Consider the following 16,721-nt stretch of genomic DNA (forward strand, 5'->3'; position numbering starts at 1 on the left):
TGAAAAAAAAAAAAAAAAAAAGTGGAAAGAATAAAGAGACTTAGCTAGTGGCCCCCATTAGCTTTTATTTTTGTCCAAAGAAAGACCCTTTAGTCAAGTGCGAGGACCCTTTTTCGACAACTGGCATTAATTTCCAGATAATGTGGGCCAACTTAGTCTCTTGACTCGAGCGACGACTTAGACATGAAGTTCTGCTGCAGGCTTGCTCACTGCTCACTAATTGTTAGCCATTTAGCTGATTTTAAGAAGCAAACAAAATTGTAAGATTTGGGTTCTATTGCTTGTAAGAAAGAAAAGTACAAGCTCATTTATGTGCATGCTTTATATAGCTCAAATTAGATTTCTTACATATTGTAAAATGCATCGTAACCGTGCAAGGTACAGAGTTGTAGCAAAGTTCCGATAAGACCGGGGGCTAAAGCTAATCATCTTAGTCTACTCTATCTGAGTCTACAATTTTCTCATTCATCCTTTTTTTCTCTCTGACTTGGAGATTTACTTGATTATCGAAAAATTATTGGCATCAACAATTTGCCAATAGAAGTTTTAAGTTACCCTTTGCTAATTTCTTAAGCTTTCAATAGCTATATGCACATCTGCACGTGTAACACGAAAGGAACAGTCTCTAATACTCCATGCACTTCAGAAAAAGTGGGATGTAAATATAATATATTTATATATGTAGCAGAGTGCAGAAATATTTCAGCCCATATCAGCTCCTTTTCCTAAACAATCTGCCATATTCTTTTTGGACCACTACTTTAAATTGGAAAAAAACCAATCAGATGTAAACAGAATTATCAAATTAACATAGCTGATCAAGCAATTTCTCCTTGGTGTCGGTGGGATTCTTTTACTTCCTAAATCCTACTAAACTACAGAGTGCCCCGGCTCCACCAACCAAGGAAAAAAGGTTATTCTCATTCTTTATTTACTAAATAAACTAATCTTTGTGTCATCTTTCTTTTGTTGTTTCATTCTCAATATTTGCTTTTCTTACCTTTCTTTATCGAAAGTTGTCTCTGCCATTTTACATTATTGTACCAAGACAACCCACCATCAATTATTGATATATAAAGTACACATAAACTGTATTTCCACGAACAATCAAAGCAATGGTCGATCAATAGATAAAATAAATTCTTTGCTTCATGCAAGAAGAACAAGAATCACGAGGCTGCTAGAGTCATACACAAAAAAGAATGGAAGTCTGTACCCAAAAAGAGACTGAAATCCTAAAAGGAAAAAAAAGGGGTCTAATTACCATTTAATTCCTGAACTAGTTTTGGACATTTTACCCCCCAAATTTACACACAATCCAAAATGAATAGATGAGAAATGTCTGCTTGCTCATGTTAATTCAAATAGACAAAGATAACATTGGTTACATTAGAATTTTGTTATTGAACTAATTAGTCATATTCAAAAGGATCCTGAATATAAAAATGACATATATTTATTATCCTATTATTGCTTTTATGAAATGTGTGTCATGCATTCTGAAATTGAGCTCCAAAATGTTTGACTAGAAGTTGAAACATGAAAAGCTACGTTATAAGTAGTCATCCTCCTGTTAGCTTTCAGCCACAATCCACGGTGCGCTCCTTTTCCTGAGGAACAAATTGAGAAGCATAGCTAGATAGCAAGCAAATCATGCTTCCACACCTTCTCTTTTCCGCTTTCCTTTTCTTGAATACATATTTCTTCCGATTTGGGGTCGCCCAAACTTGCCCCCGCCCTCCAACATGCCCTACAATCTCACCACCGCCACGCCCTACTAGAACCGTTTCTTATGTTCGTCCACGTCCACCGCTATACAATCCTTCACTTAATCTCTTGCCTCGCCAACCAATTAACAATCCAGGTCCCCTAGCCAATCGAGCCAGGATTCTTGCCATTACTCAAGAACTTAAAAGAAACATTACCTTTGACCCGCAAAACTACACCGGAACTTGGGTTGGCAACAACTATTGTCTCTTCAAAGGGTTCTTATGTGACACTGTGCCAGACAGGAACATAACTGGACTAGCAGGTATTGATTTCAATGGCGCGAGGTTTCGTGGTAACTTGAATTTTTATCGTTTCATTGCAAATTTGCCTGACATTGCTATCTTTCATGCCAATTCAAACAACTTTAGTGGGGTCATCAATCGAGGCCTCAGAGGGTTACGTTACTTTTATGAAATCGACTTGAGTAACAACAAATTCATGGGAGGATTCCCGTCAAACGTTCTTGGTGCCACAAACTTATCCTTTGTTGATCTTCGTTTCAACAACTACCTGGGTTCTGTCCCTCGTAGTTTGTTCAATTTCGACACTGATGTACTTTTCATCAACAACAATGTGTTTTCTCAAACAATCCCTACCAATTTTGGCAACACACCAGCACTTTATCTTACGCTTGCAAACAACAACTTCACCGGTACGATCCCGCGAAGCATAGGTGCAGCCTCGGACACCATGACTGAGGTCCTGCTCTTAGGCAACAAGCTATCTGGTTGCCTGCCTTTTGAAATTGGGTATTTAAACAGATCGACGGTGTTCGATGTTGGATCCAATCGGTTAACAGGTCCAATTCCACAGTCATTTGGTTGCTTGGCAAAGTTGCAGCTGCTTAACATGGCTCATAACAAATTCTACGGGCCAGTACCAGAGGTTCTATGTAGGCTTCCAAATGCATTCAATTTCACTTTGTCAAATAATTACTTCACGCAAGTAGGCCCACAATGCAGAAGGTTAATCAGGTTAAGGAGGCTTAACGTCAACAGGAATTGTATAATGGGGCTTCCATTCCAAAGATCAGCAGCCGATTGTGCAAGTTTCTTTTCAAGACCTAGGACTTGTGCACGGGAGAGCACGTTCAATATCATTCCATGTAGGCTACCGGCGGCTTCATTGAGAACCCGAACCGTTTCTCAAGAAGATGAAGTGCCGCCAGCTCCCAAAAGCTATAATGCGCTTGTGAAGCCTCCACATTAAAGAAATTGGACTGTCTAAATTCACTTGCTGGGCTGCATGTGTGCATTATTCTAATCAGAATAAGATATGATAATGCAGGCGTCTTTTATCATATGTTTGTACTTTTGTATTAGTATTAATTACTAGTTTATGCTTGTTTTAAGCGATGATTATGTACTGTGGTTAAATTACAGGGGATTATGACTGCAGGGAACCGATCTTTTCTGTCATTGTCATTGTCATTGTCTTTGTATCTTTTTTTTTTTATTTGGTTTTCTTTCTCCTTTTTTGTTGAAAGTGATCTCTGTAGTTAACTAAGTATTGTGCAGGAAATTGGTGTTCCATGGATGTTGTATAGCAGTGGATTTCTTTTAAGTTTTATGGTCACTATCATACTTTCCCATTTTAGAAAAAAAATAAATAAATGGCATCATTTTGTACAAGAAAGGTAAGCATTTCGAATGGGCCAACACCCAAAGAAAATGAATGGGCCAACTTGTTGAACTGACTATGATAGTTTTGACAGTGGGCTTGGCTACGATGATCTAATTAATATCAGGGAAACAATCCATTCCGGCTGCCACTCCACATCGCTTTTGTGCGAGAACTCGTCATCATTTTCAATATTTATTGTCTTAGTGTGACATCTTTTCATTTAACTTGAGTGCTAGTAATGATTCAATGTTGGGAACTGGGAAAGGAATCACTAGTAACTTCTATGCTGTAACAGTTTTTAAGGGATTTTCAATGAACAATAACAGTCCTCTTTGTTGATTACTAATGGTATTTTGATTGTCTAGAAAGCAAGAAAGTGAGGAAGAAATAACAGACTTTTTCTGTATGAGATGTTATTATGAAAAAGAACATAAAGACAATTTCAAACAGAAAACTGATTGTTTTTTTTGTTTTTTGCTTAAATACCTCTTCTAAACCCTTCATCTATTGTGAGAGAAAAGAAGTCATTTTCTTCCATGTACCTTTTTCATTTCTTAAGTCTTTTCTCCCATCAATCATACTGCAAAAAAAAAATAAAAAATTGAATGATGATGCTAGCTGGGAGCCAATATTGTGGCAGCTGTCCGAACAAGATTTCCATTGGAATCCACTACCCGGCTAAGTCACTGGAATATTTGTGAGACCATGGCTAAGGATAAGATACATCTACCATTTTCAAGGGGGCTGGAATTCAATTTTGCTACAAGATTAAGAATTTAAGATTAACGATTTGATGAGATTTTGAGATCATGCACTTTCTATAAATAAACAGAATGGACAATATACACTCTCTATGCTTGACTCCGATCATACTCCCCAATTTTTTTGTTGTTAATCTTGTCTATTTTTCTGAAAATTTTGTTTTAAAGAGTTCTGGGTCTGCCTTATCTTTGGAGGTTAATAAAAGTTTATTTTTATTGGGAAAAGCCAAATTGGACTGCTCTATGTTTACAAATTACAACACCTCTCACTATTGTGATAAGTGAGGTCAAAGATGCAATAGCATGCTTCAGAACAACTTTTCTTCTTCCTTACAAAACAGAAAAAAAAAAAAAAATTCCACTATCAAGAAATGCACTTTGGGTGGGTGGAAAAGAGCAATAGAAATAAAAATAGACCCTAAGAGTAGTTCCAGATGGCGGACGATTCTTAATGTGGCAATCTCTACTTATGACCTATAGCTTCTCATTTCTATCGTTATTGTCAACCTTCACCTTAGTTGCCCACTTCTGTGCCATGGGTTTCATTTCTAGCACAAAAAAAGTAGCAGATAGGTGTAACGTAGCAACAACGAGCACCATCTCCTACATCCTCTTAGTTTGTCTCATTTCCTACACTACAGCTCAAGATTCCAGTAGAAAAGCCCTAGAATTTACAATTGGTATTGGCAGCGGCAGCAAAGATAGCGACATGAGTAAGGGCTGCAACGATGAACATCATACTCTTCCATTCAAACTCAATTGTCCTCTGCCAAGAACCCATTTAGCAACTCTGCCAGCACTTCCTTCCAAAAGGGCAGTTTTGGTGTTTGCTGACCAAAGGCTGGCTGTAGTGTATCCGGTAATCCAAAAATTTAAGTCTATAATCACCTCAGATCCTCTTGGCATCACCAAAACTTGGCTGGGTTCAGATATATGCAGTTACAAAGGGTTCTACTGTGATAATCCACCTGATAACAAGTCTGCCATAGCTGTTGCTTCTATTGACTTCAATGGATTTCAGCTGTCTGCCCCTACACTAGATGGTTTTCTTGAGCAGCTACCTGATATTGCACTTTTCCATGCAAATTCCAACAACTTTGCTGGTACACTTTCGCCAAACATCGCCAAGCTTCGTTATCTTTACGAGCTTGATATAAGTAACAACCAATTTTCAGGTCCATTTCCAACAGCTGTTCTAGGCATAAGTGGTTTAACATTCTTGGACATTCGCTTCAACTTCTTTACTGGGTCAGTTCCTGCTCAAATATTTATTCAGAACCTTGATGCTCTCTTTATCAACAACAACAATTTCATGATGCAGCTGCCTGATAATATTGGCAACACTCATATTTTTTATCTCACCTTGGCCAACAACAAATTCAATGGTCCGCTTCCAAGAGGCATTTTCAAAGCGTTTTCATCTTTAGCTGAGGTTCTGCTCTTAAACGACCAGCTAACAGGTTGTATACCTTATGAGATAGGTTTGCTAAAGGAGGCTGTAGTTTTTGATGCCGGTAACAATCAGTTGACTGGTCATTTACCTTTCTCTTTAGCTTGCTTGGAGAATTTGGAGCAACTAAACTTTGCTGGTAACCTTCTGTTTGGAATGGTGCCTGAGGGGGTATGCGAGATTGGAAAATTGGTGAATTTATCATTGTCCGACAATTATTTTATACATGTTGGGCCCCTGTGTAGAATTTTGATTGAGAGAGGAGTGCTTGATGTAAGGAACAACTGCATTCCTGATCTTCCATTTCAGAGATCAGTAGAGGATTGTGCAAATTTCTTTGCCCATCCAAGGTTGTGTCCTCGCACGTGGCCTTACACTTACATCCCCTGTAACCATTTTCCATATAGTTCTTCAATTCCCGAAATCGCTCCTTCACCTTAATCTTCTTTAGACTAATCAAGTAAGTGAGCCGTGGGCTTTTGTTTTTGTTCTTATCTTTTCTGAGGTTGTGACACAATTGTATGAATGCTTGTGAAATATTATTCTTTCAGTTCTATATAATTAATGAGAATATAAGATATGGTCTTATGAAACTTAAAGAATTCTAGTATCATTTCCATTTGACAGGTTTTTCTTTTTCACTTTTGCTTTTTTAGTGACCACTTGCTGAAGACTGTTAAATGAAGGAAAGATTATCAATAAGTTGACTTGGAAAATATTTGTATGATTTATATATATTTCCTTTGAAAAATTAAGCAATTGGTACATGTACTGAAGACTGAAATCATGTGGGTTAATACTTAGAGTGCAAAATGTTCAGTGTTACCAACCGTGAAAGAAGTAACGCAGAAAACTTGGCTACTAATTTGCAGGTACCAGGACAATAAACTGCCAGCATTCCAGTTTTTACTATTAACTGGTGGCCTGTCCCTCATGCTCTATGTTGCTTGTGAGAAACAAATCGGAAATGGAAAGCTGCTGCTAGAAGAGGAATGCCATCAACATGAACTAAGCATGTTTTCTTAGGCCAGAGCCTCTGTGATTACCTTAGTTCTAATATTCTGATTCATACATGTACATATAACATCATAATTCTAGAGTTATGCATTTCAAAATGTAATTCTCCTGGCAAAAGAAATAAAAATTAGTTAAATTTTCCTGGCTGTGAAAGATGAAGATAGTTACAAAACTAGTAGTTGTAGACAACTAAGGAACTATTCCTAAGCAAATTACCAGGAAAACAACTTTGGAACCATGTATTATTGCATAATCCAGCCAAATGTGTACTATGAATCTTTTCAAAGCAGAAAAAACACCACATGACACAATTGGGAATCGCCAATAACATGGAGAAAAGTTGCTTTTAAAAAGAGTCTGGCCCCAGAATTTGTCCATTCAGGCATGGGAATGGGGCATATCTCTTTCTTCTTAATGTCTAGTGCCGACACGCTTGCCACTACACACTTTTTGTTTGCAAATTAACCGGTTCGCCTACTCAACCAAGTTTTTTGTAAGCCATAAATCTTGTGGAGAAGAAACAAATCTCAACTAACCCACAGCATTACAAGTTCCTAACGCACACGATGTGGTCCAGCTCAAAAAGTGACCCATTAAAGACTACAACATGATTAAAAAATACATCATGAAGATCAGGCAGCTTTGTCACTGGTCGCCGTCATGGGTTTTATAATGTTTCAAGTGTTAATGGAGAGCTGCTGAAACTTCAGTGGGAGTTTTCTTTGTGTTTCATGATTAAAATTAAGAATCATGCATTGGAAGCTGGGGTGGCAGTTTTATCTCTCCATCCCATTTTGTAGTATTTTCCAATAAGCTTATGTTGTTTGATCGGCTTATTCCTTTTATGAAAAGTTATGGGTGATCCAGATCATTGCCCACTTACGCCCTCTTTTATTGGGCTTTGATCATATTACATTATCTTCACTAGGTTCTTCTTAAAAATGTGATTAAGTATAATAGACCGCATGCCTCAAGGTTTTTCAATTAATGCCATATTTGCTATCGAACTTTCTAATTTATCTCTTTGTCTTTGAAAAAGAATAATAATAAAATTTTTCAACCAAATTTATGATTGAAGCAAAATTTGCATCAATTTCACTACGACGTACTTATTCATCATTTTCATTCACTTTCTTAAAATGCTAGCTAAATTCTACATAAGATACATTGAATGATTGAAAAGAGTAGGTGAAGCAGCAAGAATATAGTGTTGTTCAAAGCAAAATTGTGAGCTCAAATGGATAAAACCTACCTTCAGGAATTAAATTGAGCCAATTTTGATGTTGTGTCAAGCCTTAGCGTTCTTCTTGGGCACAAAACTACATCGCTTTACTCTTTTAACCACTCTTTGGTTACAAAACTGCATTCCTAATTTCCTGAAAAAAGGAAGCAAACTATTATTCTTGAGTTTATTTTGCTTTGCACTAAATATAGGTCAGGTTATCAATCCGGCAAGTGCAAAGCAAATTAAAACGGTCTGCTGGATACCCCCTTTCGCATCAAAGAAAACAGAAGACCGTGAAGGTGTGAACTGGTGAAGTATATCATGTTGGTGGTCCGTGTGGTAGTGAATGCGACCAGAGCATCGTTGAAGGAAGCTTGACATGAGTCATCATCTACCAGTTCCAGCAGTCATCGACAATGCAATTTAATCTATATTCAGAATCAATATGACAGGATTATAAAAAGAAAAAGTAACCATTATTGATGTAATGATGTGTGAAAGCCTTGTAGCTATCAAATAAAGCCAAGTACTTGTTTGAACCCAAGAGTGGTTGGCGACCACGGAGGCATTAGGCTGGGTCTTAATCGATTCCCCCCAAAAGGTAAAATTTTATATCAACTAACCTTAACACCCCATCCAAATTTATGGGGTCATTTGGGCTAGAGAGCTGAAATCGTGGACATGGACCTAGTGTATCTAGACCCAAATGACAGTTGTCCTGGGCCCTGACTATTAGCCACTCCAGCAGCAAAATTTCTCGTCTTTTCTCTTTCCCCTGATAAATTAAATTTACGCATGCATTTTGTCTTTTCTTACGTTTTACCTTGGAAAAATGACATGTGCCCGTATTTTTTAGCATCATGTTTGGCATTAAAAGACAGAAAATTTTTTTCTTTTCCATTTTGGACTGAACTACAGTAGCTATTATTAATAAGGTAAGGACCATATATATATATATATATATATATTTCTTTCGCCTTACAGATGCAGCTGTTGATTGCATTTACCATTGCAGATTGTGACCTTTCTGTACGCTGGTTTCTTAGATTGTTTTCTTCTTTGAAAACAAATGCATTTATTGTGTAGCCGTACTTAGTTGGATCATCATTAAGTCGTACCTGCAGCCCTTAGAATTACACACGGATTGAAATTGGTCTCCATTGCTAAACTTTACTTGACTATAAAGATGAGATTTATGAGCCATATAGTATAGATGCGAAATAAAGCTTTGAAATTCTGCAGGAATACGGTGATCGGATTGCATTAATGGCAGTTTCCGGGAATTCGATCGTGCTCCCTCCACATTTTTTAACTAGGTTTTTGACATTATGTTTCAATAAACTTGTGCTATTTCTAGCTGAAGCTTTAGTAATTACAATATAAATGGTAGGTTGACTTCCTTAAGACGTCCAGTATGAATACAATCAACTATTTACTGTCTAGCAGTAATTTGTCAACCAGCAAGAGTACCTTGGCATTAAGTAGGCTATATGCAGCTGGTGGTTTAATGAGTACCAATCAACTCCATTACTGATGCTTGGGAGAGATGCCGAGAAGGAGACGGGTAGAAATCAGAAAATAATTTGAGTTTGTTTTATTTATCTTGAACAATCTGTTAAAAGATTAAAAATAAATAAAGGCTTCCAATTTCACAATTTGCAGGCATGCCCTACCCTTCGGCAATCCATATGCCTACAGAGAAGTGAGCATTGCACCATTCGATTATTGAAATAGGCCGGCCAAGAGATGATATAGAATTACCTTATTTCTTTGAGTCAAGGGCCCAAGTGACCTTATAGACAAGGGAGAGCGTAAGTAGGAAACGTACGAGAAGAAGCATGGGCTTGGGCCCTTTTATGTTGTACTTAAATTGGGTTCAGTCAGCAACTGCATTTATTTGGGCTGTACACCTTTCCACTAACCGCAGAAACTAATTTAGAGTGACTGTCCCACCTTAATGTTACCCCTAACCATACCGGAAAAGTTGAAATTTGTGGATTAGAGGACAAATTAAATATGCTGCTCCAATTTGAATCATTTTAAGCTGTAACGGAGAAATTAATTTTACAGTTTTTAGTCTTGTCCGTGAATAGAAAACAAGGTTACAATATCTTATAGCGACCATAATCTAATTGTGTTAACAGTGTTAATCTGTTACATCATGTGAACATTAACTAAATCTAGGCTTGATTAATAGTCAAAGTGTCTCACAAACATTAATGATTAGCTTTTGTGTAGTTTTCGTGGGATTACATGTGCTAATTTGAATAAAGTAGCCTCATAAGTATAATCAGGATGGTTGTTAAAGGTACCTTTCTTCGTTAAGAGGCAATGCATTAAGGTCAAGACTACATTAAGAACGTGACAGTGTAACCATACAGCCATGAATACCCAAAGATCACAAACCCCGGCCCACATTCAACCAAGGCCTTTATAGATCTTCAAAAACTCGATCAATCGCATCAGAAAGATTACCAAATTGTGAATTCGCGTGGCAGCTTGGCACCATCAAAAAGTTAACCCGATAAATACACAATGACAGGCTTAATTATTTCCCTAAGATAGAACAAGAAAGGAAATACTTGTACTTGTACGCGGAGTGGCAGTCGTAGATTAAGGGAAAGAAATGGTTGTGGGGGTGGGTTGATGCATTGCCAACAACCAAATAAACAGGGTAGTATATTAACCGTACAGAAAAAATTAAGAAATTAGAGTCCCAAGCCAGCTTTTTCAGCCCATGTCCCCTGTTGCTGTTCTTTCCGTTGCCTTCACGTGATTCTGAGCTTGCAGTCCGACAGCTGCTCCCCTAGTTATTACATGCTTTGTCAGGTACTGCTTGCTCCTATCGCCATCACATTCTCTTCTCTCTCTTTCTCTCAGCAACCCTATCAGGGGATTGAGACGGACTCCTTGTTGCTTTTGAACAAAGACATAGTGAGCGAGATATAGAGAAAAAAAGGGTGTGTGTGTGTGTGTGTGTGTGTGTGAGAGAGAGAGAGAGAGAGAGAGAGAGCTGAGAAGTTTACCAAGCAATGCTAGAGAGAAGACAACCCTCCCTTCTACAAAGGTTCTCCATTTTGCTAATATTATGTAGTATAGTTGCTACTCCAGAAGCTGCAAAGCTTTCGCCATCGCCTGATGCTACAGCTCTTCTGGGTTTTCAGTATAAAGCAGATTTGAGAAACCATCTTGGCTTCTCTCAAAATGCAAGCTTTCACTTTTGTGATTGGCAAGGAGTCACATGTTACCAGCAAAAAGTGGTACGTCTCATTATAGAAGATCTAGATCTTGGTGGCATTTTTGCTCCCAACACATTGTCCCACCTTGACCAGCTACGAGTCTTGAGTCTCCAAAACGACTCCCTCACCGGTCCAATTCCTGATCTCTCAGGCCTTATCAACCTCAAAACCCTCTTCCTTGATCGTAACTTCTTCACAGGTTCCTTCCCTCGTTCAATTCTTTCCCTTCACAGAATTAGAACCCTTGATCTGTCCTACAACAATCTCAGTGACCCTATACCAAGCTCGTTAGCTTCTCTAGACCGGTTATATTACCTAAGGCTAGACTCGAACCGGTTTAACGGAACGATTCCTTCATTGAACCAGTCTTCCCTTAAAACCTTTAACATTTCAGGGAACAATCTTACTGGTGCAATTCCAGTGACACCAACATTGCTACGATTTGGTTTCTCATCTTTTTCATGGAATCCTGGTCTTTGCGGAGAGATTATTCACAAAGAATGTCATCCAAGGCCCCACTTTTTTGGTCCCACAGCTGCTGTGGTGGGGCCGCCGCCTACGGTGACTCTTGGTCAAAGTGCAGAAGTTCATGGAGTGGAGTTGGCTCAACCAAGTTCAAAGAAGCACAAGAGAACTGCGGTTATTATAGGGTTTTCTACTGGGTTCTTTGTTCTCGTTGGTTCACTTCTCTGCTTTGTTATGGCGTTAAGGAAACAGAAAGACAAAAAGCAATCGACGGCTGAAACTGAATCTGATGATGCGGCGGCTACAGCACAAGCTGCGGCGGTGATTCAAATGGAGCAAGAGAACGAGTTAGAAGAGAAAGTGAAGAGAGTGCAAGGAATGCAAGATTCCAAGAGTGGGAACTTGACATTCTGTGCGGGTGAGGCGCATTTGTATACGCTGGACCAGCTGATGAGAGCGTCAGCTGAGTTGCTTGGGAGGGGAACCATGGGAACCACGTATAAGGCAGTGCTTGATAATCGTCTGATCGTGACGGTCAAGAGGCTTGATGCTGGGAAATTAGCAGGCACAACAAAAGAAACATTTGAGCAGCACATGGAATCAGTTGGTGGTTTAAAGCATCCCAATTTGGTGCCTCTCAGGGCTTATTTCCAGGCCAAAGAAGAGAGGCTTCTTATCTATGATTATCAACCCAATGGCAGTCTTTTCTCCCTCATTCACGGCAAGTTCTTGCTTTCATTTTCTTCATTTGTTTGAATCATTTCCATGTTTTTTCTGTTGCCTGTTAGTGAGTTAAGGTGCGATTTCACTCGGTGTTAACTCGGGTTGCTACTCAATCAGGGAATGGCATGTGTACATTGACCAAGGAAAATGTTTTTCTTAATCTTAATAATCGATTTTCCTAAAGCATAGATGTAAATAATACCCTGATCAGTTTGATTTGGATGCATCTAAGTTCTCTACAAACACCAAGAATCTAACTGCTACTGAATACATGGGAAATTGATATGATTTTGATATCTATTCATTAGTGTTAATTTAATAATAAAGCACTTTTTCTAATGGACTAACCTTTTTGGCTTGCGAGCCTAATCCCATCAGATTAGGCTTCACTCGAAGTGAAGCACTGCTACATGATCGTCGGATGGGATTAGGATGATGTTGATGGGTCCCATGTTAACATTTGTAGGACCCACGACACAGTCCCATATCAGAGTCTAGAGTCTTGACTGTCTCAAGTCCAACTGGCTAGTTTTAAATGGGGACCCACTTGATTTTTGATTGAGTTGGATTTTTATGCGGAAAAAAACATGGGATTATGTGATTAGAGAATTGCCTCAAATTGTTTACTCCAAATTGCATGTGCAGGATCGAAATCAACAAGGGCTAAGCCACTCCACTGGACCTCGTGCTTGAAAATAGCAGAGGACGTAGCACAAGGACTCTCCTACATCCACCAAGCATGGAGGCTTGTCCATGGCAATCTCAAGTCCTCTAACGTCCTTCTTGGCCCAGACTTTGAAGCGTGTATATCCGACTACTGCCTGGCAGCCATCGTCACTTCCGCACCTGAACACGACCCCGATACTATAGCGTGTAAACCTCCAGAAACTCGCAATTCAAATCACCAGACAACATCTAAATCCGATGTCTATGCATTTGGGGTTTTGTTGTTAGAGCTTCTGACAGGAAAACCTCCTTCTCATCACCCGTTTTTTGCACCAGATGAGATGATGCATTGGCTTAGGTCTAGTAGGGAAGATGATGGAGGGGATGATGAGAGGCTAGGGATGCTTCTTGAAGTGGCCATTGCTTGTAGTTTGAGCTCTCCTGAACAAAGGCCCACAATGTGGCAAGTATTGAAGATGTTGCAGGGGATTAAAGAAGCTGTGTCAACGGAAGATGGTGAATTGGACCCACATTCTGGGATATCTTAATGAATTTGTGGTGTTAGTATATGATTGTAGGATGATAGTTTGAATATCTTATGCATAGAGAAAAATATATATTTATACTGCATGATATAACAAATGCAATTGCAGCTGTTGCCACCTTTTCCCGCTCTTTTCGGACATTATTTATGTTGTTTCGTATTCTTGGCCCCAACAAAAACTTCCTGTGCCTTGATGTCCACGTTTCTTCTCTGCCAATATACAAGAACTTTATATCACGATACCAAGTTGCAGCTGATGTTAATGGCTTATGACTGGTCATCATAGTCAAAATTTTCAATTTAATGTTAGTAGTTCACCGGGTGTATAGTTCTATACCTCACTGTGACTGCCTCCGCCAATTCGTTTTCAAGCTAGGCTGCCTGGTGGTGCCCATTGTCAAAGCTTAAAACTCCAATTATTCCGCTTTCCGTTGAGTTTTAAAAATAGGATAGCCCAACTCAGGCCTACGACTGAGCCCAGAAATTATTGAAAACCACGAAAGGTGGGCCCAATAGAAGAAGCCCAACGGTGGGTTAAAAGCGCAGTCCACGTATATCATGTTTGTGGGGGAAAATGAAAAGAAGTAGAAAATATCATGCCAGAATTTGCTAGAATCCTCTGTTCGACCAAGAAATTAAAATAAAAAAGAAAAACCGAATCTCCCAACTGATAATCAGGATATACATTTTATCAACGGAGAACGGGAAAGCAAAGTACCAGATGCCATGGACCGTATGGACGCCGATATGATGGAGTCGGAGGGCACCTCTGCCACAGTCACCACGCCACAGCAACAAGGACAAAACGATGTCGGTAAAGACCTGCTCACAATGGCTCGTAACCTTATCGATGAAGGCAAGCCTTCTCAGGCTCTTCAAGCGGTAATCATCATAAAACCTTTTCAGTTTCTTCTTGAATGGTTAATAGTATTTTATTATTATTTTGGGTTATTACTGTTTAGCGAGTTTCGTTAGTATTTGCTATACAGGAAGTTGTTTCTTTAGCTTCTTGAAACATTGTTGTAATCTTCAATGTGTTGGCTTTTAATTGCTTTGAATACTGAAATCCCTCCGGGGCAGAATGTCTTTTCTTGTTCTGGCAATCAAACTTTTCCCGGATGGTAATAATTTAAGATACATCTTTAGCACTTTATAGCTATAGATATATGAAAAAAAATCACATTGCGTTACTATGAATATATCTACAGAGTGAAGGGTATTACTGTAGTTAGGAGTGAGGGCCATAGAAGTTGATTTTTCAGAAAAGCATGTTAGAAAAATGGAAATTTGATGTTGAAAACAAATGCTTTTATATCTTGAGATTTAGTTTTAGAACCCCAAATAGTGATCCAGCCTAAGAATAAATGAATGGTGAAGCATCTTAGTTTTTGAATGGAAAGGAATCAATAATATTTATTTGGCTTTTGTTCTTGTTCGTTTTCTTTTTCTGAGAGATGATGAAAACTGGGATGACAGGAAAAACAAAAAAAAAAAAAGGGTGTCACTGCACTGCAATTTAGCATGTTATTATTCATCTAAGAAGCTTTTATTCTTTCTTGTACAATGGGGTTGGGAATCTTGTTCCTTCAACCTTTCTCTTGGAAATGTGGACTTGATTATTTTGTTGCTTCTAAATGATTAGTTGTGACGCAGGTGCTTCTTTAAACTTTCATTACTCTCTCTTTGAAACTAACAACTATTTGGATTAATGGATGCTACTAATTTGGATCTCTCCTTCTTCTGAATAACGGTTGTGAATTGTCCCTTTTCAAATGTATTAGCTTTAATAGCCTACTATTTTTCATTAACTTGAGTTTCTATTGTTAATTAAACATTGTTCCCACCACTTCTCACTGTAGGCTTCTGAAGACTGCATCTGAGTTGGCCCTTAAAGCTACTACCAAGTTAACAAGTACTGGTGGTAAATACCTGGCATCTGAGTTGGCCATCGTGGATCAAACTAAAATATGCTTCTTTGTTCATTGCTGTTTGTTGATACAAGGAGGACAAAAGTACCCTTGCCCTTGTTAGGCAGCCAGTGATAGCTCAAGTTAATACACACACTACTAGTTTAACTTGGGTCAACTAAACTAATGATTTTTCAGCATTTAATCCTCTCTAGAGCCACATCTGATTAAATAACACTTATCTTTTAGGGCTATGTCGTTTCAAAATTTGACCTGAAATTAAGTGTCCTTCAGTCATTTTATCGTGAATCAATTCTTCCTGTCATATTTTTAGGCAAAGTATGTATGCCTGGCATATCTTTTTTGCTATGCCTCAGTTTGAGTTATAATTGATTCTCTTTTGAACTGTGGAGACAGTGGCAGAAAGGTTATCACACTTCGCCTTACTTTTAGACAAGCATCATGAACTTGCCTGTTTCTCCTTTTAATCTCTGCTTATCTGTGATGGAACAGGTCGTGATGGCCATGAGAACCAGAGGTGGTGATGAAGCTGTATTTCAATCGTTGTACCGTGCTCGTGAAGTGTACAGAACTAGAATGCAAGAAAACACTGCAGTTGATCAGCTGGCTTCTTTGTTTGCTGAGTGTGCAATAGCTGAAGCCCAGCCTTCAAAAGCTGAATCACTACCATGCTACCCTAATGGTCCATCAGTTGCACCAGATGCTCATGGGACTTCTATTCTTGCTGAAACAGGCAGAATGCAAATTGTATTGGATGCATTCTCTGATGGAAGTAGCTTTATCTGTTTACAGTGCGGGGGTCTTGTTAGTAATGATCGCAAAGAAGAGCACTATGCATACTGGTGTGGCAATATGTGATGTGCTGATACATGGAATGTAAATTTGCTCACTTTATAGACTTCTTCGAATGCATGAACATGAGACTCGTACTTCTCTTATTACTCTGTCTGCATTGTTGATATGGGCACAAATGTTGTTGGTGTACCGTTGACAATTAGTAGCAAGCCAATTCGTCAATCAAAAGTGAAGCAAACCTGGTTCCTTGCTGAGAGTTTGAATACTGCACTCCTCTATGACTCCAGTAATGAAGTTTTTATTACAGAACAATGCGAGTTAAAACGTGCTTGAGTGAACAATGATGTAGTCAAGTCATTGTAATCATGTCTTATTGTACCAAAGTTTGGGAAATGTTACTTTTCTTCTATTAAATCTTTCCACATATCCTCAAGTGGAGGCTTTTATGAACTTTTATTTAAAATTTATCCGTTATGCCTCCTAATTTCCTCATAATGGAGTCGCTGGGGTTTCCC

The 16,721-nt window shown here is 38.7% G+C and overlaps 3 protein-coding genes and 1 pseudogene across 5 annotated transcripts; all 4 read left to right on the plus strand.

The window, feature by feature from the left end:
- The first annotated feature begins 1,493 nt into the window (after positions 1-1,493).
- LOC111311358 (uncharacterized protein At4g06744 pseudogene) lies at positions 1,494-3,194 on the plus strand (annotated as a pseudogene). Its single transcript, XR_016345959.1, has one exon. The product of XR_016345959.1 is annotated as an uncharacterized protein At4g06744 pseudogene (transcript).
- Positions 3,195-4,352: 1,158 nt separating this feature from the next.
- LOC111311359 (uncharacterized protein At4g06744-like) lies at positions 4,353-6,757 on the plus strand. Its single transcript, XM_089767282.1, has 2 exons — positions 4,353-6,064; positions 6,477-6,757. The coding sequence occupies exon 1, from the start codon at positions 4,606-4,608 to the stop codon at positions 6,043-6,045; it is 1,440 nt and encodes a 479-aa protein (XP_089623408.1). The 5' UTR covers positions 4,353-4,605; the 3' UTR covers positions 6,046-6,064; positions 6,477-6,757.
- Positions 6,758-10,746: 3,989 nt separating this feature from the next.
- On the plus strand, positions 10,747-13,630 carry LOC111312590 (Leucine-rich repeat protein kinase family protein). Its single transcript, XM_022912992.2, has 2 exons — positions 10,747-12,271; positions 12,919-13,630. The coding sequence occupies exons 1-2, from the start codon at positions 10,879-10,881 to the stop codon at positions 13,485-13,487; spliced, it is 1,962 nt and encodes a 653-aa protein (XP_022768727.2). The 5' UTR covers positions 10,747-10,878; the 3' UTR covers positions 13,488-13,630.
- A 417-nt stretch (positions 13,631-14,047) lies between these two features.
- Positions 14,048-16,656, plus strand: LOC111312589 (uncharacterized). Of its 2 annotated transcripts, XM_022912991.2 has the most exons (3): positions 14,226-14,365; positions 15,343-15,404; positions 15,904-16,469. In XM_022912991.2, exon 3 carries the CDS (start codon positions 15,910-15,912, stop codon positions 16,267-16,269), a length of 360 nt encoding a protein of 119 aa, XP_022768726.1. In that variant the 5' UTR covers positions 14,226-14,365; positions 15,343-15,404; positions 15,904-15,909; the 3' UTR covers positions 16,270-16,469. The 2 variants fall into 2 exon arrangements, with proteins under 2 accessions (XP_022768725.1, XP_022768726.1); XM_022912990.2 differs by lacking the exon at positions 15,343-15,404 and having other exon boundaries at positions 14,048-14,365; positions 15,904-16,656.
- Positions 16,657-16,721: the final 65 nt, after the last annotated feature.

This window comes from Durio zibethinus, chromosome 1 (genome assembly GCF_047325235.1).
Source record: "Durio zibethinus cultivar Kanyao isolate XHJ-2024 chromosome 1, ASM4732523v1, whole genome shotgun sequence".
NCBI classification, from domain to species: Eukaryota; Viridiplantae; Streptophyta; class Magnoliopsida; order Malvales; family Malvaceae; genus Durio; species Durio zibethinus.

Bases quoted from the DNA above. Each gene is read 5' to 3' on its own strand.
- LOC111311359 (XM_089767282.1), top strand. From the start codon at position 4,606: ATGTGGCAATCTCTACTTATGACCTATAGCTTCTCATTTCTATCGTTA.
- LOC111312589 (XM_022912990.2), top strand. From the start codon at position 14,210: ATGGACCGTATGGACGCCGATATGATGGAGTCGGAGGGCACCTCTGCC. The intron at 14,366-15,903 runs GTAATCATCATA...GTGATGGAACAG, and splicing joins CTTCTCAGGCTCTTCAAGCG to GTCGTGATGGCCATGAGAAC.
- LOC111312590 (XM_022912992.2), top strand. From the start codon at position 10,879: ATGCTAGAGAGAAGACAACCCTCCCTTCTACAAAGGTTCTCCATTTTG. The intron at 12,272-12,918 runs GCAAGTTCTTGC...TTGCATGTGCAG, and splicing joins TCTTTTCTCCCTCATTCACG to GATCGAAATCAACAAGGGCT.